General features: G+C 41.1%; 1 protein-coding gene across 1 annotated transcript in view; it reads left to right on the plus strand.

The window, feature by feature from the left end:
- The first annotated feature begins 569 nt into the window (after nt 1-569).
- The window catches only part of RCL1 (RNA terminal phosphate cyclase like 1), a 56180-nt gene continuing 31418 nt past the window's right edge, over nt 570-25331 (plus strand). Inside the window, exons 1-5 of the mRNA XM_068552643.1 lie at nt 570-869; nt 14854-14925; nt 17514-17689; nt 23028-23102; nt 24048-24172. Coding sequence (XP_068408744.1) covers nt 734-869; nt 14854-14925; nt 17514-17689; nt 23028-23102; nt 24048-24172 — 584 coding nt within the window. The 5' untranslated portion in view covers nt 570-733. The remainder of the gene's footprint in view (nt 870-14853; nt 14926-17513; nt 17690-23027; nt 23103-24047; nt 24173-25331) is intronic.

A 25331-nucleotide genomic window follows, 5' to 3' on the forward strand; every position in this document is an offset into this window, starting at 1 on the left:
CCAAGTGTAGGGCGGGAATGGCACTACCTCTCAGGATTACAGCGGGCGCGAGGGGATAGGGCCGGCTGCGCACTCAGCACGGTGTCTGCAACAGGGTAAAGCGCGCCAATCCTGTTTTCTCTTCTATTAAGAAAAAGGCGGGGGAGCTAATAGCATACACATCCCAGAGGTTGCCGTAAGTAGTGAGGCTAAGTACCGGGCATGTAGGAGGAACTCAACCCCAGTCCATCGCCTCCCCTTGCCCCAACGCGGGGAAAGACCCCGCGGAAACTGGTGGGGAAGGCGTGCTCCAGCGCCGCCGCTCCCAGGCTTCTCCCCAGTCCCGCGCTCCTCCAGCCAAGCGCTGTTGCCGGGGCCCGGGCACCGCCCAGCTCCAGCGCAGGCCAATGGTAGCGTGGCCCGGGCACCGCCTAGCCCCAGTGCAGGCCTATAGCGGTGCGTCCCGGGCACCTCACTGATCCTGCACCAGCCAATAGCGGAGTGGCCCGGTGCGGGGTCCGCCCCCAGCCGGGCCAGGAGGCGGAGAGGCGGTCACCGGCTCCGCCCCACTCCCCTCTGACCCGGTGTATCGTCTCTCTCCCTTCCTGTTCCAAACCACGTGGACGCGCCTGGGGCTGCGGGGCTGCGGGAGGGATCCCGGGCCGCCACTGCCGCTGTCGCCGTCTCCGCGATACCCGCGCCCGTCCGAAGTCGCCTCGCCCCGGCCGCCCGCGCCGTTGCAGAGGGCGTGCACATGGCGACCCAGGCGCACTCCCTCAGCTACGCGGGCTGCAACTTCTTGCGCCAGCGTCTGGTCCTGTCTACTCTGAGCGGGCGCCCTGTCAAAATCCGAAAGATTCGGGCCAGAGACGACAACCCCGGCCTCCGAGGTAACTCCGGGGCGGGCAGCGCGCAGGGTGGGCGTGGGGCGCGAAGGGAGACCTTGCTGATGCCCTGGGGGCCGGCGCACAAGGAGCCTCCGGGGCGCGTTGGGGAGGGCTCATCGCGTGTCGCCCCCACACCCGAATGAACGCGCCGGAGGCTGTGTGGGAGGCGGGGCCGCGCACCAGGGGCTGAGCTCTTCTGCGCTCGGCGCTCGGCGTCTCCCGGGAGCTGGTAGTAAACAGCTACACGTTTTCCAGCATTACGTGTTGCAACATATCCCAGCCATCGCCCCCTCGCTTGTCTTGAGTCCCTCTTGCTCTCGCTGTAAACCTCGCAATGGAGAAAAACAGTTTGTTGGACCGAAATGTGGTGAATGGGCAAATGTAAAGATGGAAAGAGATTTGGAGAGAAAAGTACCACTGGTTGGTTTTGTCCCCTGTCCCAAAACAGGTCTCAGAAGCAGCTGCCCCCTTGGACGCCACCGGCTGTCCCTGTCGTCATGATTTCTCGGCTGCCCTCACACATCTCCTTGGGTGTGGATTAAAAAATTTTTTTAAATTCTGTGTTTTTTCAGCAGTGGCTGTGAAGGACAGCCACTGATTGTGCAGGACAGGAGCTTTGAGATGAAATTTTAACAATCATGGGCCTAATTGCTTTGACTTTAGTAAAGGATTGGTGACAAGCGCTAAACTATAGGCTTCCAAGCTCTCTTTTTGCCCTGCGAAGGTGGATAGATGAAAAATAAGGCCCCATTTAAACCCATATGAAGTTGAATTGTCTCCGAGTTTCAACTGGTCCCCTGGAATGACTCATATATTTAAAAGCTTCTGTCTGGTTATCCCAAATTGGGAAAATCAGTTCAAGAAAAAAAAGGAAAAACCTATCTGCAAATTGAAGGAGGAGAGGGTTTGTGGTTGGTCCTCAAAGCTTTCTGGGCCCTATTGATGTGTTTAATTTTGCACTGGCTCCTGTACTAGGTGGCCAGCCTATTTCATCATCAGTCTGAATGCATCTTCTGGATGGTTACATTTCTGCTTCTCTTGAATGGTGATTGGTTGCACATAAGCGGAAAATGCCATGTCATTGATGGAGATAGAAGATTAGGAAGGAAAGAATCAGATGAACCTCTGTACCATGGAGAGGAACCAGGTGACAGTAACAAAGGCTTGTGTTGGTACATGATTATTACTGCCCTCACTGTACAGCTCGAAAACACTGAAGAAGTTGAGGGACCCCTAGCATGGTTTATGCCAGGTGTTCTTCCTCTCAACATTCCTTGCCTTTATTTTGAGTCTGGCCCTTGGGCAAAGCAATTGCTTGACTGCTCTACTCTGTGGCCTTCCCAGCCAACTCTCCCCTTCACCCCTAAATTAGCCTAGAGAACTCACCACTAGCTGGATGTGGTAAGAAGACAGGCTTCTACTTCTATGGAACACTGGGCATAGCTTTTCTTTTAAAAGAGAAATAGAAGTACTTTAGCCTGGAGACCTGCAATTTCTAATGGAAATATAGTGCCCATAAGATACAATTTAGTGATGTTTCCCTTTCTCCCCTGTGCACTGTTCGTGAGCATCTCTTCACTGCCACACACATGAACGGGGCTTGGCCACTTGGCATTTTCCTGAAAAGATACCAGACTCTGGTACCTGGGGAAGGTAGTACTGGTTGGCACACGTGCTGGTATTTTATGAGGAACACTATGTATAGCCTTATTTGCCTTACCTTATTAATATACTAGGGGGAAAAAAGAGACCCCTAATTTAGACTTCCTTGGCTGGATTCAAGGCCTCAGGAACACTATAGACATTTGCTTAATTTCTAAAGAGGGAACTGAGATACACGTATATACATGCATTCATAGACATATATATGTGTCTTTGTATACATACCCAAGTGTAAGTAAGTATAAGTGTATATACATGCACACATATACATAAATACATGTAGCCCCTGACACATGACATGTGATCATAGTCAAACGAGTCTGTGGTAGCTTGATTGGACATGTAGCCAACGGACTATTTTATCTGTCATATCCCTTTCTGACTCTTCCTGACCCAGATTCTGAGAGTTGGAAAAAACTCAGCATTTGCAATAAAATCTTCAGCTCAAGTGCAAGAATTATATCTCCTGAAGGTGCTTGCTTAAATATCCCCTCTGGTGTGAGCTTTGGAGGGTGGGGATGGTGCCTCTGGAATAGTCATTCAGAAAAGGTTTATTGAGCCCCAGTATGTGCAAGGCTTTGTGGAGGTGTAAATGTGAGAAGCTAGTTGCCCCACTCTCGAGGAGCTTTCTAAGGAAGAGCTGAGAGAGTAGCCTGAGTACTTTGAAGTAGGAAGTTGTAAAGGGGCTCAGCAGAGTTAGAGCAGAGGCTTCCCCTGAGGTTATGAAGGAAGGCTCTCTGGATCTTCTGATCTGAACGGATAGGATTGAGATGGTGGCTGCAGGAATCACCGTTGGTGAAAGAAGCAGCTTTTAAGTCAAAAAGTTCTTCATTTTCTTTATTATGTGGAGGTAAAATCTTCATTTGTCATGGTCGTAGTAGCTTGGGAGTTAAGAGCTTGATCTCAGTTTGAGATGGGGTTCTGCTTTTGCTATTAGCTATTGGACCTCCTGAGCCTCAGTTTTTTCATCTGTAAAGTGGGGCCAATACTGCTGACTTCAGAGAGTTATTGTGAGGATTAAATAATATTTGAAAGTGCACTCAACAGTGCCTGGTGTGTAGGAAGAATAAATGTGAGCTGGTTTTATTATTATGTAACTTCTGTCCACTGGTATGGTTCTATTCTCTGGCATTTGAAATCTTTTCCTGCTTCTATATGGAAACTTTTCAAATATTTAAAGAGCATTATGTCTTTTCTGTTTTCTTTTCAGTCTAAAGGTTTCCTTTTAGGTGATGGCTTCCAAATATTTGTGTGTTATATGTATAATGTAGTGGTTCTTAACCAGGGGCAGTTTTGTTCCCCAGGGGATATTTGGCAGTGTTTGGAGACATTTTTGGTTGTCACAACTGGGAGGCTGCTCCTGGCACCTAGTGGGTGGAGCCCAGGGATGCCGCTAAACATCCTACAGTGCACTGGACGGCTCCCCACACAAAGAAGTATTCTGTCCAAAATAGCAGCGCTGATGTTGAAAAACCCTGGTCTACTAGACTTAATTATTAACCTTTTTCTTTTCCTCGTATCCCTAATGGTTGGGAATAGCAGCATGAGGTACTAAGAAAACTGCATAAAGATTCAGAAGGGGATGAGACACGGGTCAAACTCTGTGACTTCTGGCAGATTTGTTAATCTCTTAAATAAAACTGCCTCCTTTGAAAGAGGAATTGTAAAGAATGAGAAGAATTTGAATCCCAAAGAAAGATGATCCTGGAATGGTTTTTATTAATTATGCAGCCACATGTGTAATTTTTACTTCACTCTTGAGGAACATGAAGGATTATATTGTCTCATTAGACTCTTTCCATCAGTGAGGAGGAAATAAATATTTTTTTGTTGCTGTTTTACTGAAGGTAAAAAAGGCAAGACATAGTTAAGTAAGATAGCTGGTGAAGTTGAATATCCAGTCGGTGACAGAACCGGAAACAGACGGCAGCCAGCTCCAGCCTGGAAGGCCTGTTCTCCCATCTGACTGCTTGGTGGACTTGAGTGTTCCTCAGATTATAAAGCAGCTGTCCAAAGTGCTTCTGTTTCTGGGTTTCACGAGGGCTGTATCTTGCAGGGTTCAGTTGAGTTAACATTTTCTGGATAAGGTGGGGTCCATAAGGAAAGAATTCCACAAGAATGATAATTTTTTAAAGTGGGTATACAGAAATGATGGACTTGGGCAAGAGCCCTGGTTTAGCAGTTAGGACGCGGGACTGCTGCTACCCAAGTCCCTGAGTAGGTCACATGACTAAGCCTCGCTGTGAAGCTGGAGAGAGGAGTTATTTGGTCTTGAGCAGATGAGATTCTGAAAAAGGAGGGGTAAGTGGCATTTTAATGAAAAGAATCCTTTAAAACGTGCCGAGGAAATATACCACATAGAGATCCTTAAAGGTAAAATATCTTTTGGCAAACTGATATATTGTTTTGGGGATAAATCTGGCTGTTCATAAATTGGATCTTCTAAAAGGAGGATTGTAAGGGAAAACTATTTTTATCCTCTACTTTCAATACTTCTGACACCAGATGTGTGGGTTTTTCTCACCACACCAAGTAATTCTCCAGTTCTCAGTGGATGTTCACTGGTGTCCTACAAATTTAACTCAGTTCTGACACTGTCTCGGTGGTGATAGCATCAAATCCCACAGGTTAAGGGCTCAATCCCACAAGACTCCCCTCCACCCCCTCAGGTGCCAGTCACAAGTCCCAGTCATAAGTCCAGGTCACTCATACCTCTGGTTTCCCAGATAATTTGATAAAATTATGTCTCATGAAGCTCAGGGAAACATTTACTTACATTTACCAGTTTACAATAAAGGATATTATAAAAGATACAGATGAACAGCCAGATGAAGAGGTACATAGGGCCAGGTCCAGAAGGGTCATGAAATAGCAGCTTCTGTTCTTGTGGAATGGGGTTTTGTTACTCTCCCAGAATGTGGATTTTTTTTTTTTTTTAACCAACCTGGAAGTTCTCTCCTTGTTAAAGAGTTTTTATAGGGCTTAATCTCTAGGCATACCTCGACACCCCCCCACCCCTGCAGAAGTCAGTGAGTAGGACTGAAAGTTCTAACCCTCTAATCATTTGGTTTTTCTGGTGATGGGCCCCATCCTGAGGCTGTCTAGGGGCTCCACCCTAAGTCAACTCATAGCATAAACTCAGGTGTGCTCAAAAGGGCCTCTGTATGAATAACTTAAAAGAGACTCCTGTGGCTCTGGAACTTTCAGGGGTTTTAGGAGCTCTGTGCCAGGAACAAAGACCAAATACATTTCTTGTTATACCACAAGGATGTACCTATACTTTATTTCAGTATTGTTTGGGACTCAAAGTTGTTGATAACTAGAACTGGGGGAGGCCTGACGACTATACTAATGATAAGTGTAGATTTTATATTCCTACCAGCAATGTAGGAATGATTCAGTTTCTCTGCATTCTTGCCAGCATTTGGTGTTGTCACTATTTTTAATTTTAGCCATTCTGATTAGTGTGTAGTGCCGTCTTCTAGTTTAATTTGCATATTCCTGATGGCTAATGATATTGAACAACTTTTCATGTCTTTTGCCATTTTCTAGTAAGATTTTTTTCTTTTTCTGTTAGGTTTTGAGAGTTCTTTACATATTCTACTCCTTTGTCTAATATGTGGTTTCCTAGTATTTTATCCCACTCTATGGCTTGTCTTTTTATTCTCTTAACATGGTCTTTTGCAGAGGGAAAGTTTTAATGAAATAGAATTTATCAAAGTTTTCTTTTATTGCTTGTGCTTTTGGTGTTAAGAACTGTTTGCCTAGCCCTAGATCCTGAAGATTTTCTTCTTTTTCCTAAAAGTTTTACATTTTATATTTAAGTTAATTTTTTTGTATGAGGTTTAAAACTTAGGTCGATGTTCATTTTTTTTGCCTATGGATGTCCAACTGCTCTAAGCACCCTTTGTGGAAATGGCTATCTTTCTTCCATTTAATCACTTTTGCACCTTTGTAAAAAAACAGTTGGGTATACTGTGTGGGTCTCTTTCTGGGTTGTCTGTTCTATTCCACTGATCTATATGTCTATCCCTTTGTCAGTACCACACTGTCTTGATTACTATATGTATATAATAAATTTTGAATTTGGGTAGGCTGATCCCTCCAACTTTATTCTTTTTTTTTTTTTTTTTTTAAAGTAGTCCCAGCCTTCTTGCAACTTTAATTTTATTTATTTATTTATTTATTTATTTATTTATTTATTTATGGCTGCATTGGGTCTTCGTTTCTGTGCGAGGGCTTTCTCCAGTTGCGGCAAGCGGGGGCCATTCCTCATCGCGGTGCGCGGGCCTCTCACCATCGCGGCCTCTCTTGTTGCGGAGCACAGGCTCCAGACGTGCAGGCTCAGTAGTTGTGGCTCATGGGCCTAGTTGCTCTGCGGCATGTGGGATCTTCCCAGACCAGGGCTCGAACCCGTGTCCCCTGCATTGGCAGGCAGATTCTCATCCACTGCGCCACCAGGGAAGCCCCTCCAACTTTATTCTTATTTTTCATGATTGTTTTAGCTATTCTAGTTCCTTTGCCTTTTCATATAAAGTTTAGAATAATCTTGTCTTTATCTATACAAAAAAATCTGGTTAGGATTTGACAGGAACTGTGTTAAACCTATATGATAACTTAGGGAGAGTTATCATCTTTACTGTATTTGAGTCTTCCAATTCATAAACATAGTATATATCTCTCCATTTATTTAGATCTTTGTTTTCTTTCATCAGCATTGTGTAGTTTTTAGCATGTAAGTCCTGTACATGTTTTGTTAATTTACACCTAAATGTCTCACTTTTTTGAGCAATTGTAAATGGTATCTTATTTTAAATTTTGGTCTCCATGTGTTTATTGGTAGTATATAGAAATACAATTCATTTTTTTTGGATGTTTATTTTGTGTCCTGCAGCCTTGCTGAATTTACTTACAAGTTCTTTTTTTTTTTTTTCTTTTTTTTTTGGGGCTGCATTGGGTCTTTGTTGCTGCATGCGGGCTTTCTGTAGTTGCGGCGAGCAGGGGGTACTCTTCGTTGCAGTGTGTGGGCTTCTCATTGTGGTGGCTTCTCTTGTGGCGCACGGGCTCTAGGAGTGCAGACTTCAGTAGTTGTGGCACATGGGCTCAGTAGTTGTGGCACACGGGCTTAGTTGCTCCATGGCATGTGGGATCTTCCTGGACCAGGGATCGAAGCTGTGTCCCCTGCATTGGCAAGCAGATTCTCAACCACTGTGCCACCAGGGAAGTCCCCTACTTAACAGTTCTAAGTGTGTGTTTTTCCTGTTGTTGTTGTTAGATTCTTCGGGATTTTTTATGTAGACAGTCATGTCATCTGCAAATAGGAACAGTTTTATTTCTTCTTTTCTGAACTTTATGCCTTTTATTTCCCCCTTATTGCAGTGGGTAGGACGTCTAGCACTATGTTAAATAAAAGTAATGAGGGCAGACTTCCTTACCTTGTTCCCTGTCTTAAGGAGAAAGTGTCCACTGTTTTGCCACAAAGTGTAATGTTAGCTGTATATTTTTTTAGATGTTTTTTTTTATCAAGTGAGGAAATTCCCTTCTATTCCTATTTTTCTAAGATTTTTTTGTGTATGTGTATGAATGAGTGTTGTATTTTGTCAAATGCTTTTTCTGCACCAATTGATGTGATCATGTGATTGTTCTTCTTTAGTCTGTTAATATGGTATATTGCATGGATTGATTTTCAAATATTGAAGCAGGCTTGCATTCCTGGAATAAACCCTACTTGTTCATGGTGTGTAATTCTTTTTCTATATTGCTGGATTTTATTTGCTAACATTTTGTTAAGGATTTTTGGGTATATATTCATAAATTACACTGATTTGTAGTTTTCTTTTTTGTACTGTCTTAGTCTGGTTTTGGTATTTTAAACTAGAATAATACTAGCTTAAAATGAATTGGAAGCAGTTTCCTTTTGGTCTTCTAAAAGAGATGGTGTAGAATTGATTTTAGTGCTTTAAACATTTGGTAGAATTCTCCATTGAAACTATAAAGGCCTAGAGATATCTTTTTGGGGAGTTTTAAAAAATATACTTTCAGTTTCCTGAATGGTGATAGGGCTATTTAAATTATCCATTTCATTTGATGAGTTGTGGTAGTTCGTGTTTTTTGGAGAAGTGGTTCATTTCATCTAAATTGTTTTATATATGTAGAGTTCATAGTATTCCCTTATTATCCTTTTGATGTCTGCAGGATCTGTAGTGGTATTCCCTGTTTCCTGATGTTGATGATTTGTGTCTTTTTTTTTTTTTTTCAGTCTTGCTAGAGGTTTGTCATGTTATTTATCTTTTTAAAGAGCCAGCTGTTTCACTGATTTTTCTGTTTTCAATTTCATCTGTTTCTGCTATTTTTATTATTTCCTTCACTTCCTTTGGATTTATTTTGTGCTTTTTCTAAGTTGAGGTGAGACAGATTATTGGAAACCTTTTCTCTTTTCTAATGTAGGCATTTAGTGCAGTAAACTTCCCTCTCAAGACTGCTTTAGCTGTGTCCCACAAATTTTGATATGTCATGTTTTAATTTTCATTCAGTTTAATGTGTTTTTTCTTGCCTTTAAGACTTCCTCTTTGATCCATGGATTATTTATAAGTGTGTTGTTTAACTTCCAAGTGTGGGTATATTTTCCAGTTATCGTTTTGTTATTGATTTCAGTTTGATTTCATTATGTTTGGAGAATATGCTCTGTATTCATTTCAGTTACTTTAAATTTGTTGATGTTTTTTAATGGCCCAAGATTTGGTCTGTCTTGGTGTATGTTCCATGGGCTCTTGGAAAGAATGTATATTCTGCTGTTGTGAGTTGGGTGTTCTATAAATGTTGATTGGATCCTGTTGGTTGATGGCATTGTTGAGTTCTCCTTTCAGTTTGAACAGTTTTAGTTTTATATATTTTGCACCTTCGTTGTTTGGTGCATTTAGGCTTGCTCTGTCTTCTTGGTGGATTGGCCCTTTTATTATTATGTAATGTCCTGCTGCATCTTTAGTAATTTCCTGAGGTGGAGGAAATACTCTAGTGCTTTAGGGTTAGAGAAAGGTTAGGTTAGAGAAAGAAAAGGACTAGAACTGAAGAAATTGGATACAAATAGGAAACTTGAAGGTGGTAAAAACAGCATAAATCAGAGAAATAAGTTGCCCTTTGTTGACTTCACTTCTTTTACAGGTTTTTACATAAGCAAAATAAAATATCTAGGAAAATTTGAAGGTATGGTGCAAAAAAGTAACCTTCAGTGATGGTTATTGTACGTAAAGCAGCAGTAAAAAAAATTTTTGTGCAATAGTCTAGCATATTTCTATTTCTGTGGGATAGAGTTCTAGATGTGGAATTGACAGGTCAAAAATTATGCTTTAAAAAAAAAAGGGAATGTGGGGTCAAATCAAAGTGTGTGAAATCCTTTTGCTTAATTGGTAAGATAACCTTTCCCTCAATTGTTATTTCTTCCTTGTAGTGACGCTGTGTTTTTTTGAGATATATTTAATCACATTTCTAGTATGGTAAATTTGAGAGATGATTGGGTTTCTTTGCTTTTCTCATATTTTAAAAGATGTTATTACTTTGAACTTGATTTTTTAAAATAAACTTATCAAATTATACTACACATTAAGAAAAGTGCACAAGCTTAATGAATTGATGAATTATGACTAAGTGGATATACCCAGGTAACCATTATGCATGTCAAGAAATAAAACATGACCAGCAACCCACAAAACCCCTCTCATGCTTGCTTCCAGTCACACCATTTCCTCCCATCCCCAGCGTAAACATTAAATTGACTTTTTACACCATAGATTAGGTTTCTAAAATATTAACCATGGTTTGTATAGGTGGAGTCATAGAGTACGTATTTTGTGTGTGTCTGGCTTTAATTCTGTATTGTGTTTGTGAGATGCATCTTTGTTGTAGCAGCAATAGTTTGTGGATTTTCATTGCTGTGTCATGATACTACATTTTATTAATACGTCACAATTTATGTACTCTATCTATGTTTAAATAACTTCATCAGTGCTCTTTTCTGTTTATTACTTGATAAATTTTTGCATTCCCTTTGTTTTGGGTTTATCTTTTTGTGCCTTTTTTAAAATTTGTTTCATTGGTTTTGATTTGTTATCTTTTTACATAACCATCCATTTTAATTCCAAATGTGTCAGTAAATAATAGAGAATAGTCTACCATAAAAGCTCTCAAATCTTTTGTATTAATTATATTTTTTATTTTATTAATTCACATTTTCTTTCCTTTTACAAATGAATGAGGCTGTTGATTTGTGTTGTATTTTTGTCAATGAATTAGCTTGATTTTTTTCTGCTATATTTTCCATTTTGTTTATCTCTTCTTTTGAGATTATTATTGTCATTTATTTTTTGGCTTGAAATTTTGTTCCATTTCTAAAATCTCAGTTCATTGTTCTCTTGCTTTTCTTTTTCTTAATTACTAAAGTGTTTAGAGTGGTAAGTTTTTCTTTTGTAGACTCCCATATATTTTGGTAAAATTGATATGTCTCTTTAATATTTTTCTTGACCTATTCATAATTTAGGAAAGATGTTATGTAAATATTTAAGTTAAAATATAATTTATTATCTATCACATTATGCATAATTACATAAAATACATAAATTTTTTATATGTACCTTATTTTCAAGTGAGCAGACATCTTTTAATTTATTCTGAGACTTGGGTATATGTTTGTAATTTCTTCCTTTTTGGATTTAATGATGAAAATAATGACTCCTAATTTCATGTGTTAATAGTTTGCTGTCTTACCTTTTAGTTATCTCTAACGAAACTGAAATCACACTGTATATATTGCTTAAAATTTTTTTCCTTAATATAGTGTGAACATTTCCCTATGTAATTAAGCAGTTTTTAAAAAAATAATGGGTATATTGTATTATAAATATTTTTCATAGGCTATTTAATGAGAGCATTGTTTATTGGCTCTTTAAATTGTGTTACAATACCTTTATTTGTATTTTTCAATTTAATTTTTATGTATTTTTTAAAAATGCGTACACATGACATGAAATTCAAAGGGAACAAAATGGTTTACAAAGTCTGTCTCTGTTTCTCTGTCTGTCTCTTTCCCAATCTTCTTTCCCTGTGAAGGAAACAGTGTCGTTGGTTTGTTGTGTTTCTTTTCAGGGCTGTTTTTCCCATAAATAAGCAAGTACACACTTTTTCCTTTCTCAAAGACCATCTGCATCTTACTTTTTTTCCACTCAGTATACTATGGAGATGTTTCATATCAGTATATTAAAAAACCGTATTAATTTTATAGCAGCAGAGTGTTCTGGTATGTAGATGTGTCATAATTTATTTAAGCAGACTAATATTTCTAGAATTTGAGTTGCGTTACAATACTTTTAAGTGAAAATGCTCATTGAGATTTGCTCCTTGTTTTTAAAGTATAGATCTTTAGATTGTATTCCTTCTCTTGCTCCCCTTCTTGGAGACATGGTTTTGCCTTTCTTAGTGAGGAATAGGTCGGGTTGATGACCACCACTAAGTCTTCTAGAAGTTACCAGCCCCTTTAAAGAAATGATGAGTTCACTTCTTTGGGGGCAAGGGAAACGGGGAGGGCAGTAGGATGGGAGTTAGTATTTAAGAAATCCCGAAACTGATGGTCCTGATAGTACAGATTTGTTTAAAGTATGAAATACAATAATATAAAAAATTCATAAGACATAAAACTAGTCTTATAGGATTATAAAGTGAACATCTGTGTGATCCCATCCAGGTCAAGAAATAGAACATTGCGCACACCTGTGTGCCTCTTTCATTCACCACTCCCTTCCATGCCCCTAATGGTAGCCAGTCTCCTGACCATTATGGTCTTCATGTTGATTCTCTTTCTACCTGTGTAGCCTAATTATGTATTCCTAAACCATCCAGTAAAACTGTGCTTGTGCTTATTTTGGGGATTTTTCCCCCCTAACGTTGTTAGATATCCGACATTCTGTACTCTTAGGAGCAGTCTTGAAGAAGTGAAGGGGCAAGGAATCCTATACATCTTGTCTTAATGAAGTTTGAGACTTCAGTCTGACTATTACTAGGTGAGCTTGAGATCTTTTTCATACCAGCTGATGGAGCTATATCTTCACTGTTACCAGGATTCTGGAACTAGCTCTGTGTTGGTTCTTTGAAGTACTGCTTCTGAAGCACCTGTTTACTGTGACCAGGGGATGGTCCTGCCTGGAGGTCTCTTTAGGTGCCCATTCTTTTCCTACTCATGTTCCTCTGCTGAGCGTTTTTAATTGTGTTCATGCTCAAGAGCCCCTGTGGATTGCAAAAAAATAAATAAATAAATAAAAGCAGAAAAAAACTACTTCTAAAGTAATTTTGTTTTCTTTTCTTTCCTAATCTGTAAAAGCTATGGAGTTGATAATCTTGGGCTTTATTCATAAATGTTTGTTCCTCTCTCCCATTTAGGCACTGTGAAAGCTTGAGCAAATCAAGGGTTTTCCTTTTTTGTGCAGAATACCTTGCATTTTCTATAAACATAAGTAGAAAGTGGCATTGTGCTATATAGATCATGCCTACTTTTAAAAAACATAGAATATTCTATATAAAAAGACCATAGAAATCATTTCTAGTTCAATTTTATAGTTGAGTTACTTTTGAACTTTTGTGTTGCTACTTATACCACAACCTAATACACATACAAGTATATGTAAAACTGAGACTAAAATTTCATAAACAGCACCCTTACTATGTAACTCTGATATTGTTTATTCTGTTCTAATTTCATTAAAAATAAATGTAGACTGGGAACTTATTAAATCGTCTGCAGGGTCCTTCAGTTAAATCACTGCCTACAGTTGAAAGGTACCATGATTTTCTAGAGGAAGAGGTTGACTCTGAGGGATTAAACTGAGTTATGGTGTGGTTCAGAGCATGGACATTGGAGAAAGGCAGACTTGGGTTCAAATCCTGGCTCTGCCACTTGCCAGTTGTTTAACCAGGGCAAGCTAGAGGGCATTCTTGGGCCTCAGCCTTCTGTAAAATGGGAAACACTTCCTGCTTACTGGTTATAAGGATTACATAGGTAAGCATTAATACACAGCTGCTGTTATTAGCCATTATGCCTTGTTTCAGGACTTAAGGGAGTTTCTCTGACTTCTGGCCCAGTGCTTTTTGTACAGATTACAGAATCTGCTATGACAGGAGTTATGGGACAGTGTTAAGTAACAGAACAGGTAGATGGGAATTGCTTAGTCGATCTGCTTCACCCTTTGGGATCAGTTTAGGTGACTTCTAAGGTCTGTGCTCTCAAACTCTGCTAGTCTATTATAGCAGTAGGAACTGACTGAGAGCGCCAGGCAGTCACCATGCCTTCAGTGCAGAAGACTTGGTCTTCCTTGTCCCCGTTCATGGGAGGGAGGTTGAAGCTAAAGCCTGTGTGTGTGTGTGTGTGTGTGTGTGTGTGTGTGTGTGTAAAATCTACCGAGGAGGACAGAGGACGTTTAATCCTGAGTCTTCACTCTACCTCTTCCCATATTTCACATTTAAAATCTACCTTCCCCCACCTTGTAAAGAATAACCAGCTTTTATATTCTAGATAACAATTTATTCATAAAAGTAATTGAAGCAAATTTACACATTAAAATTTAAACAAGACTAAATTCATATAAAATCCTACTGTGAAGAGAAACCTATTTATTAACATTTGGTATTTTTTCTTCCAGTCTTTTTTCATGCATTAAAAAGGTGGCAGTAATACTGTATATTCAGGCACCTTTGTAATAAAATTAAAAACTGAACTGATTAGATAGCTTCTAGATCAGTAAACAATAGAGGAAAGGAGCCAGGGATGCTTTGTTGAATGGGAGAGACGGTAACCTCTTACTGCCTCTGAGACTGAAGGGTGGTCCTCGGTTTAATTTTCCCTGTCAGGTGTTCTGCGGCAAGTAAGAATTTGAGTTTAAAGCTCTTTCCTACTTTCTGTTCTTTCTCCCTTATGTGGCACACACTCCTGAGGTCAGAAGGACAAGTGGGTGTTATTCTGCTAAAATTAATATCCTATTAGATTGCTGGTAGAGTTGCTATTTTTTGGTGGAATACGAAAACTGAGTTGTTTCTAATAGTTCTACTAAACATATATATGCTAGTCAGTGCTTTTCAACTGCTTCAGTTGAAACTGAAGTTCAGTTGAAGTTCAGTTGAAACTGAAGTTCAGTTGAACTCCTTAGCCAGTGAGCCACCCAGGCCCTGAGAAGAACCCAGGTATGATGCAGGAAGTAACCTACCCCGCACTGCAGTACTTGAATGGGATGTGCTCTGGAAATGGTGACCTAACATGAGGCCAATCTGTTTTCTTTTCTCCCCACAGATTTTGAAGCCAGCTTCATAAGGCTGTTGGACAAAATAACTAATGGTTCTCGAATTGAAATAAACCAAACAGGTAAGCTCCTTTTCTTCCCATTCCTGAAAGCACCTACATGTAATACTTAAATATTCCTCTGTTATTCACTCTTTTTGATGGTATAAATATTGTATTTGGATGGAAAGACCCAGTTTCCTATCTGTGATACAATTGTCTGGAGATGGTATGTGAAATCTGCCAATTTAAGGAGAATACACTTGATTTAAGTAAGTTAGAAGAGTGAAAATTTCAGATCAACAGATGAGCACCTCTTCTTTTTAAACAATAAAAACATTTTATACCTAACATTTATATACAACTTTTCAATGTCCATTTAACTTATGTTGTCACAATAAAATCTTCCAACAAACTGTCTGAGGTTGTTGTATGTGCTGAATTTTTTTTTTTTTTTTTGTCTTTTAAAGTAAGTTTATACAAGTATATGCAAAAAATGTGAAAAATCCCTTCACCCTGTTTCCTCTTCCATTCTCTCTCCCAGGGGCGGCCGTGGTCACAGTGTGGGGACTGTGTCCTGGTCTCCTTTATGTGCATTTGCTTACGTGGGCACTTTTGTATCTCAAACCATCAACAGGGTCTTGCTCTTCATGTTGTTCTGCAGCCAGTTTTTTTTCATTAGCACAGATGTCTTAGGGAATTTTCTTGCCAGGCACATGCAGGTCCATCTCAGTATTTCAGTGGGCCTTATATTGTATTCTACCGTATGGAAGGATGATAACTTATTTAACTGTTCCCTACTGATAAACATTTAGGTTGTTTCTAGTTTTTTGTCTGAATGGTTTTTTTTGTTTGTTTTTCTTTTTTGGTTTTTTTTGCTGTTGGAAACTCTTTTTTTAAAAAATAAAATTAATTAATTAATTAATTTATGGCTGCATTGGGTCTTCGTTGCTGCATGCGCGCTTTCTTTAGTTGTGGCGAGCAGGGGCTACTCTTCGTTGTGGTGTGCGGGCTTCTCATTGTGGTGGCTTCTCTTGTTGCGGAGCAGGGACTCTAGGTGCACGGGCTTCAGTAGTTGTGGCACACGGACTCAGTAGTTGTGGCTCACGGGCTTAGTTGCTCCGCAGCATGTGGGATCTTCCCGGACCAGGGTTCAATCCCGTGTACCCTGCATTGGCAGGCGGATTCTTAACCACTGCGCCACCAGGGAAGCCCCCTAGAAACTCTTTTATCTACATTGTTAGACGATCATGGCAAGCATCCTTTGGCTCCATTTACTATGTGCCTTTGCTCATATATTCAACAAAGGAAACTGAACTTTTCGGTGTGTTAGCTCTCTTAAGAAAGAAGACAAGCTTGGCTTCATAAGTGGCCATGGGACTTGTTGATCTGTAGCAGGTTTCAGGCATAAAACATCAGATGCCCTTTGCAAGCTATGATTCCCTTAGGCTTCCTTGGCTCGTTTACTTTGAAATTGCTGGGGATTTTTTTCAGCTATTTTTATTGGTGATTCAGAGGGCAGGTAATTCTATTCTTTTCTGGTCATATCTGCAACTTTGGTTGAGAAGTAAGACATTTACGTGATCCTGCTTCTTTCCACCTCATGTGTCTGTCCCCGCTCTCCCCACCCCAGGAAGCCTTCATTCTGATGATCTGGTCAGTTTATCATTTGGTTAATTTGCAGGCATAACAGATTTGCAGAGTTTAGTGGTTATAGAGTCTTTTCTGGGGGGAGGAAGGAGAGATTTTTGACCTAAAAGATTGTTTTGTGACTTAATAGTGTTTAGAATAACCGATGTAGAGTTTCTCCCACTTTGATCAGAATATGATTCTGATTGTGATGGTTAGGATTTTGGTTTTTAATATAGTAAAACCTATATTTATTTTATGAAACTCCCAAGAGCTGCTTTTCTTTTGGTGACTGAACATAGTTCCTTCCTCTAATGTTAAATTTCTTTATTGGTAAATTGTGCCAGAAGACATTGGCCAAAGATTATTAGCATCAAAAATACTGTGTTCACTTATTCATACTCCCTGAATCATCTATTTTATTTGGTTCTTCCTCTAATATGTAAACCTAGTAAGAAACTTTTTAGATGATGTGAATAGTTGAAAGAATAAATAAACAGAGTTTCCACTAAAGCTGTTCAATAATTTTAGCCATTTCCATTTGTTACTATTAAATTAAAACAGCTACTATTAATGGAGGTAAGTGCCATAAAGTACTTGCCTTCTCTAGGTACCTTGTTTGGTGAGTGTGGTATATGGGGAATTTCATTTACCGGGCCTAGAAGCAGCTGATTGCCGGCATGATGATTTCAGAGCATCACTTGTAAACCCCACATCAGCACAGTCTGAGAGTGTGCTGTTGGGAGACTAGGGTGCCTGTTAGGATATCTCCTCTGTGCCCTGCCACGGCTTTGGCAGTTCAGATGGCTCAGGGAGGGGTTTAATTTATTACTGTTTATTAAATTACACTCACAGTTTATTATTGTTACAGGGACTTGACAGTAATGAGTCAGCTTTTGGAGTGAAGTATGTGGACTCTTAGGAATGGCATTTTGAACTCTCTTGGATGCCCTTGCCAGACTTTCCCCTTGGGACTTACTGCCTTCGTTGCCTTTGTGACACTAAGTTTTTTTTTCTGCTGACTTTCTTTTCTCCGGTGTAAGGAACCACCTTATATTATCAGCCTGGCCTCTTGTATGGTGGGTCTGTGGAACATGACTGCAGCATCCTTCGCAGCATTGGGTATTATCTGGAAAGTCTTCTCTGCCTGGCTCCATTTATGAAGCACCCGCTGAGAATAGTTCTACGAGGAGTGACCAATGACCAGGTGGACCCTTCGGTGAGTAGTGAGGCCATACCAAGATGTGAGTTTTATTTGTCTCTTGTCACAACCCAACTTTTGAGAAACCAGTTCCTGATAACGCACAGGTGTATTGTAGAGAGTGTTTGTTTTGTTACTTACCTAGAAATTTAGAGGTTGATCACTCCAGGAGGGAGATGAGCCAAGACTCATAATCACCACATTCAGTCACGATGGTTAATGTTCGTCAAGGTGCCTTTCATTGTCATGTCTAAGAACCTTCAGAACAGATGCTTGCCATCTCATCATGGTTGACATGAAATATGGCTCTGTTGGCTGAAGTGCATGAGAGTGGAGTTTTCAAAAGGTCATGTGATGGTTGAGGCTGGAAGGCAGCAGACCGACATTTTAGGCCGAGAATAACATCTCCTTGGCATTGCTGCAGCATGATCTGGACTCAGGCTTCAGCCATACACTTTAGGACTTCCTTCTTCTGAGAAGAGTCTGCAGGTGTAGAAAAAGGGCACAAGGGCAGGGAAGGTATATATGAACGTTGCTAGTTTTGGGGCACCAGCACACTTCTTATTAAGCGTGCTAATTTTCCTGCCTGTGTAGGGAGGATAGCTTCATATACAGACAGAGTAGTCATTGTGGCTACCACAGCTGTCTTAATGCCAGTCTGGGATGGGTTTGTTTTGTGTGTGTGTGGGAGGGTGGAGCAGAAGGTGAGGGAGATTGATTGATTAGAGCAGGCCTGCCTTAGGCCTCTCGTAGTGGGGCAACGATCCCTCGCTTCGGCTGCTCTGCTGTGCAGAGAAACTACCTTCAAGCCGAGGGCCATGATGTGAAGTTCCAACTGAGGACGCTTATCTTCACCTCTGCAGACACTGGACCAAGACCACTGAAGGGGTGGCTTCTGTGGCAGAATGTAAAGTGTGTGGCTTCCCTAACCAGGGAAGACCAATTAGGTGGTGCAGTTAGCCCCAAAGTGGGGACTGCTGGTATTCACCAGGACACTGACTAGGGTATAAACACAGTTAATATGTTCTTAGGCATTAAGAGAATTATTCCCCAATTCTTGAATTCAGGTGCATAAACTCTTCTCAGGATCCTGAGTACAGTGCAAGATCTGAAATTCTTAGCTGTATAGGAATGTTGCATAAACTGTTTAGAATTTTAAAGTAATTTCAAATGACTGCTTTTTTCCAGAAGATTCTAGGAAATGGGTCCTTCAGTTAAAAGTATGAGAGGAGATCTCTACCATTTCCGATTGGGAGGGGGAGGGGAAGGTGCCTTGAATGTTGGGAGAAGGCCCTGAAGCAGACAGGAGAGGCTGGCACTGTGTGTCCCAGTTTTGTTCTCTTTCTGTAATTGCCAGTGATCTTAAAAGCTTTTATCACTGGCAGTATTGAAATTTACATATTAACAGTGAAAAAGATTAATTGATGAATTCCCTAGAAAGGGTACTTAATTCTTTTTTTAGCAGAGTATTAAAAAACTTTTTTTGTTTGTTTGTTTGTTTTCACATGCCACAGGACTTTCTGCTTTTGCTAGCTGCATGACTAAAATGACCTTGGTTAGTACCTGGCTCCAGCCCAGGATAAAATAAATACATCTAATCCTGGATAAAGAGTAACTTCTTCAACCTGTGGCTTCTTCATTTTGAACTTTCTCTTTAATGTGTGGTTTCCCCATCAGTTTATGTCCACAGCTACTGTCTGCACACAAGGATGAATACGATGAGTTCTGCCCGTAGGGAACGTGGTCTCATGGGATAGACAGCTGTGAACACAGCTAGGGAGGCTAGCTCAAGGCTGAATACCTCTGGGCTCTGGTAGAAGCACAAGCAAAGTGCTGAGGGCTAGGGAGGGCCTTCTGGAGGAAGGGAAGCCCCAGAGTCAGTCATGGTTTTAGGAAGATAACTATGGAGGTTGAGAGAAGGATGAATTGCAGAGGTGTCAACTAATTTGAACATTATGCAGAGGGAAGTGGAAGGGTAGGGACAGATATGAAGGGCAGTGTGGAGGGAGGGACTTCATAACTCGATAACTAATTGGAGATGGGATAGGAGGGAGGGGTCATAAATAACTCCATGATTTCTGTCCTGGTTGACTTGAAGGATAGTGATCAGAAAGAGGAAAATTGTGGTGGGGTGATGGATGACGTGTTTGATTTTGGTCCTGTTTCCTGAGATATTGGTGGGACATCCCTAGGGGATGTCCAGTTGAAAGTTGGAAATTATTGTCTGGAGCCTCAGAGATAGGTCATCAGGATCTTACCTACTGACATTTCACTCCCTAGGAGACCGAGATTGACCAGTGCCGAGGCTAAACACTGGCGGCTTTTTGGCTCAGTTAATCTGACAGGTGTCTTTCCTTTGGCCTGTACAGTGTGCTGGTAGTGGTGGTGGTGTGTGTATCTGAATTGGTTGTTCATGTTTGAAACCCCAGAGTTTACATGGTAGTAGGTCGGTGTGGCAGCACTGGATGGCTGTTTCTGCATGACAGCCATCTGTTGGAGCTGAGTAGCACCTGCCCTCTTTGGATGAGGCATGAGATCTTCAGTTGGATACAGGTCTTAGCTGACCTCATCATTCATTTAACTTCCCTTTTTGGCCTCTGTGGGCAGTAGAATTTTGGCCCCATGGTTCCAGGGACTGAGAATAATAAAGAAGAGGAATGAGTGTGTAAGGTGTGAGTGGGGGGAAGAGGAGCTGCAGACAGTGACTGTGGAGATAGAAGTATTTGGAGAAGCCAAGCAGGAGTTGAATTCTGAGAAGCCAGGGATGATCCAAGAGTCAATCTTTGCAGGAGTTGAGTTGGAATTGGGCAGGGAGATTCGGCAGTGAGAAGTTTTATTGACCTTTGAGAGAGCAGTGCCATCGGAATGCAAGAGCAGGCACAGGTTCAGAATGAGTAGGAAGTAGAACCATGGAAGGTTAGGAGATTCTTCCAGAAGTTAGATAGGATGATTCCTTAAGAGCTGAGGTTGCGAATTTTTAAACGAACGAAACTTAAACTTGTTTGTAGGCTGAGGCGAAGCTGTAATGGAGAAGTAAAGAGTTGAAATAAGAAGGGTAGGGGGATTTAATAAGGGTAGCTCTGCAGACAGCCAACAAGGATGAGAGTTGAAAGCAGCAGCGATGGGATGTGCCGTATAAAGGGGTAGGGACATTTTTCCTTGGAGGCAAAAAGATAGGAAATAGGGAGAAATTTTGAGAAGAAAACTTCTAGGAGGTCTCCTTTGAATCTCAGTGATTTGATACTAGAGCGCCCAGTAGATATTTACTGGTGCCAACAGCTGGCCAATTGGTGTGTGAAGAGTCCATTCTTTTTCGGTACTGTCCTGAAAGGGTAAAGAAATGTACTGTGTGCTGGGCACTGCTCTAGGTGTACTTACGTCTGCGTCCATATTTATTTGATTTGTGAGGTGAGGTGGGTGTTCTTATCACTGTTTCAGACAAGGGAACTGAAGAGCAGGTTGCTTCCCTTTTTCTATTTGGTGCGGTCAGGTCATATTTCTACCTGTTGATTGACTGACTGGACTGTAAGGGTGACACCTTTGCCCTGAGGTTCTACTTGGGTCAGACTTTTGCCTTTCTTCTCTGAGCACAGAGTCACAGCTCAGTTTCCGTTAAACAAAACCTACAGACCACCCTCGCCCTGCTAGAACCAGTGTGCGGAGCCCGGGTAGGCTGTGGAACTCGTCCAGTCCAGCCCCTCTTTATACAGCAGGAAGCCAAGGCCCTGGGGAGGTAATGTCCAGGTCTCAGAGGTGGTAAGAGGCAGAGTGGGGCTTCAGCCCACAACTGCTTTTCCAGCCGTTGTCACACCGAACCGAGTTGCCTGCCTTCCACGTCAGATGGAGAGTGACTTAGGAGCCAGGACCACATCTGGAGTTACGCTTGGGCTCCTGGCTGACCCTCAGAGTCAATTTGACCTCATCCTTTATGACTCCAGGTGTAAGTAGGGTGACCTGAGGGGATGTTCTGTTCTCTTGCCTTTCTCTTCCCCAGGACAGCTGGAGGCTGCCTAGTTCCAGGAGTCAGGTGGGCAAGAGTGCCTTGCTGCCCTGACGTTTTCCAGAATCTGGCTTGGCCTTCTCCCCAACTGCCCTTAACACTAGCCTAGACTGATTCGTCTTGGTTCTGGCAATCCCATATGCATATTTTAAGTTTGTGGGTGTGTGTAGCTTTAATATTTAATTGAAATGAGCTCATCTTTAATGAATTTTCCCGGTAACTGCTTCTGCCCCACCTGATCCGTGCTGAACATGTTCCTAGGCTTCATAGGTCATTGATACCTTTGGTTAATTTTCTGATATGAGAATATTTAGCTGGGGCGCATTCTCTGCTGTAAAGCCTTGCTGGAGTATCATTCTTTTGACTCTTAGCATGTTAGAGTTGGTAGCAACTCGGAGACAGGCAGGCTGAGCTCCTTACCTTAGAGACAAGGAAATTTAGACAGTTGAGATTTTCTTGTTTGAGGCCACGCAGCTAACTGGAGACAGAGCCTGGGCCAGGATCAGGGCTTTTCCCTGCAGCCTCTGCTTGTGCCGCTTGTGCCCTCAGCACCTCCTGCTATAGAGTCAGCCCCCGCAGGGCCGAGAAACATCTCTTGTTCCATTGGGAACAAGCAAGAGATTGCTGTTCTTTCGCAAGTTGCCATTGATTTGAATGTCACCTTATCCTCTGTGAGCAATCCACAAATGAACAAGGAAGGAGTTTTGATTGAGGAGGAGATAACAGTTACGCTTGGCACTGTCTTGTCATCAACTGTGGATGCTGTCATTGCACTTTGGGGTTTGTGCTGCTTCGTGCAGTTTGAGGCTGTCCTTCCCCCGAGGCCCTCACTGCCTTATAGAATCACCACCTTTAACTGCCTTTGTGGTGGGTGTCAGCAGGATTCTTAGGTAGGACTCTTAGGTTGAATAGTTCATTTGGTTTGCTTTAGCCTCGAGTGCCACCAGCTCTAAACATTAAACAGTCATGTTGGAAAAAGAATACTAAGACAGGTGATTTTCTTGCATAGTGTTTATACCTCTTAAGACTGAGCACAGGTCTCTGTTTTCTGTATGAGCCCAGCAGTTTCTTGGTGCTTTTTGCCTGATGCACGTGATGCTCATGATGACTCATAAGGTAGGCGTATGATATTGTAAATGTGGAAAAGGGGCCCACAGGAGCCAGTGGCTTATAAAGTCACAGTCTATACTCGGGAGCAGAGCTGGCCCACACCCTCAGTTGTAAGCCAGCCTCTTTTCTCTTCACTAGGCTGCTTCATCTACCTGGAGGCTAAGCCTTCACCTGCTTCGCGGGCTCTTTCTTCTTTCCATCTCTCAAGGTTTAACTAAGCTTTTTTTTTCTGAAATAATTCTACAGGTTGATGTTCTTAAGGCAACAGCACTCCCTCTATTGAAACAGTTTGGGATTGATAGTGAATCGTTTGAGCTAAAGGTAAGAATGTACAAATTGTTAGTGGTATATATCAGTGTGAAAGATTTTCTTACCAACTCATTGGAGGCGCTATATGCCTCATGTGTGTGTGGCACATTTGCAGTCGCCATTTATTAGAAGACCCACAGGATTCATGAACCAAACATTGCAGACTTTGATCTGAAAGGGACCCTTTAGTAATGACAGGAGTAGCCAGCAGTTATACTGCACTTACTTCGTGGTAGGCGATGTTGTAAGCATTCTACATGTATTTACTCCTTGGCTCATAACAACTCAGCTAATAAGTAGTAGAGCCAGGATTCTGACCATGCTGCCTCTCTGATCTAGATCATTTATCTTAATTTGTGTCCGGAGCCTCCCAACCTGAATGTCCCTGAGAATTTTTAGTACATTACTTTCAAAACTTAGTCAAAGTAATTTAAGCATCTGTTTGTTTGCTATTTAAGGGAATTACATCAATCCAATGTGATAACACTGGATATCTTAAGCTGTTTAGCATCTCTGTTTTTTAAAATGATGTTTTTAAACAAGGAAAATGACTTCATTTTTATTTAATAATGTAGAGTTTTGATAGATCGGTTAATTCCAGAGGAGGAGAAAAGGGTTCCTGATGGTTAAGAAATGGGATAAGCTGATGAACTAGGCCAGTCCCTCATTTTAAGGTTGAACAAACAGGTTCTGGTGGTGAAGTGACCTGTCTGGCTTTGACTGGGACAGGCAGGCTCTGTGTCCACTGCTCTTTCCGACACACCACACGGTCTCCTTGCTCAGCACATGCCCCCGTGGAGCTAACATCAGGTGCTGTTCATCTTGAAAGGATTGACAAGTTGTGTATGAAAGAGCTTGCTGCTTTCTGATGGTGGTTTTCATTCTTGGTGTAAACCAGCCAGGTTGGGTGTCATCCACTCTACTGAACCCTCACCTCTTCTTTCTCACTTGGTGCAGATTGTGCGACGGGGAATGCTCCCTGGAGGAGGAGGTGAAGTGTTTTTCTCATGTCCTGTAAGGAAGGTCCTGAAGCCCATTCAGCTCACAGATCCAGGAAAGATCAAACGTATCAGAGGAATGGCGTATCCTTTGCATTTGCTTCAGATTTCTTATTTTTTTCTTGCCTTCCTAAGATAAGAATAACTCATAACAATTTACTTCTTCCCAGGGTTATTTACATTTTAGACAACAATCTTGGAAAAGTCTTAACAATTAATTTATAATTATTGGCTGAGATAGGATATTTTATTACCTGCCTCACCATAACTAGATTGACTGATTGATTCATTTATTTTTTCAGTTAACACTTAAGCAAACAGCTCCAGTGTATGTGACACTATCCTGAGGGCTTCGATTTGGGGGCCACCAATGCATCGCAGTTCCTCCCTCAGAAGAGCTCATCGTCTGGTGAAGGAAACAAATATACAAACACATAATTCTGCTATAATGTGTAAAGTGATATAGATGATGTGCAGTGGGTTGGGGGAGCTAACAGTAAAGAGTAGCAAATTTGTCTGGAAGATGTGGGAGGAATGAATAATAATGAATAACATCTGCCATTTATTAAGTGCCTACTCCGTGTGCACTATGATAATTTATATACTTAATTTATTTTTATTTATTTTTTAAAAACCAGTTTATTGAGGTGTGATTGACATACAAAAAGCTGTATTTATTTAATGTGTACAACTTGATGAGTTTGGAGATACGTATATACCTGTGAAACCATCAACATGATCAGTGCCATAAACATATCTATCACCTCCAAAAGTTTCTTTTCACCCTCTTTATTATTTTACATTTTTAAAATTTTAATTGTTTTGTGATAAGAACACTTAACATAAGATCTACCCTTCTAGCAAATTTTTAAGTATAGAATACAGGCATTGCAGTGTACAGTAGGTCTCTAGGACTTATTTAGATTCCTCATATAAATGGGATCATGTAGTATTTGTTCTTCTGTGTCTGGTTTATTTCATTTAGCATAATGTCCTCCAGGTTCACCCATGTTGTCACAAAGGACAGCATTTCCTTTTTTTAAGGCTGAATAATATTCCATTGCATGCAAATATCACATTTTCTTTATCCATTTGTCTGTCAATGGACATGTAGGTTGCTTTCATGCCTTGACTATTGTGAATAATGCTGAAAAGAGTATGGAAATGTGTGTATATTTCTTTGAGATCCTGATTTCAATTCCTTTAGATATACATCCAGAAGTGGGATTGCTGGATCAAATGG

This window comes from Eschrichtius robustus, chromosome 10, assembly GCF_028021215.1.
Source record: "Eschrichtius robustus isolate mEscRob2 chromosome 10, mEscRob2.pri, whole genome shotgun sequence".
In the NCBI taxonomy this organism is placed as follows: Eukaryota; Metazoa; Chordata; class Mammalia; order Artiodactyla; family Eschrichtiidae; genus Eschrichtius; species Eschrichtius robustus.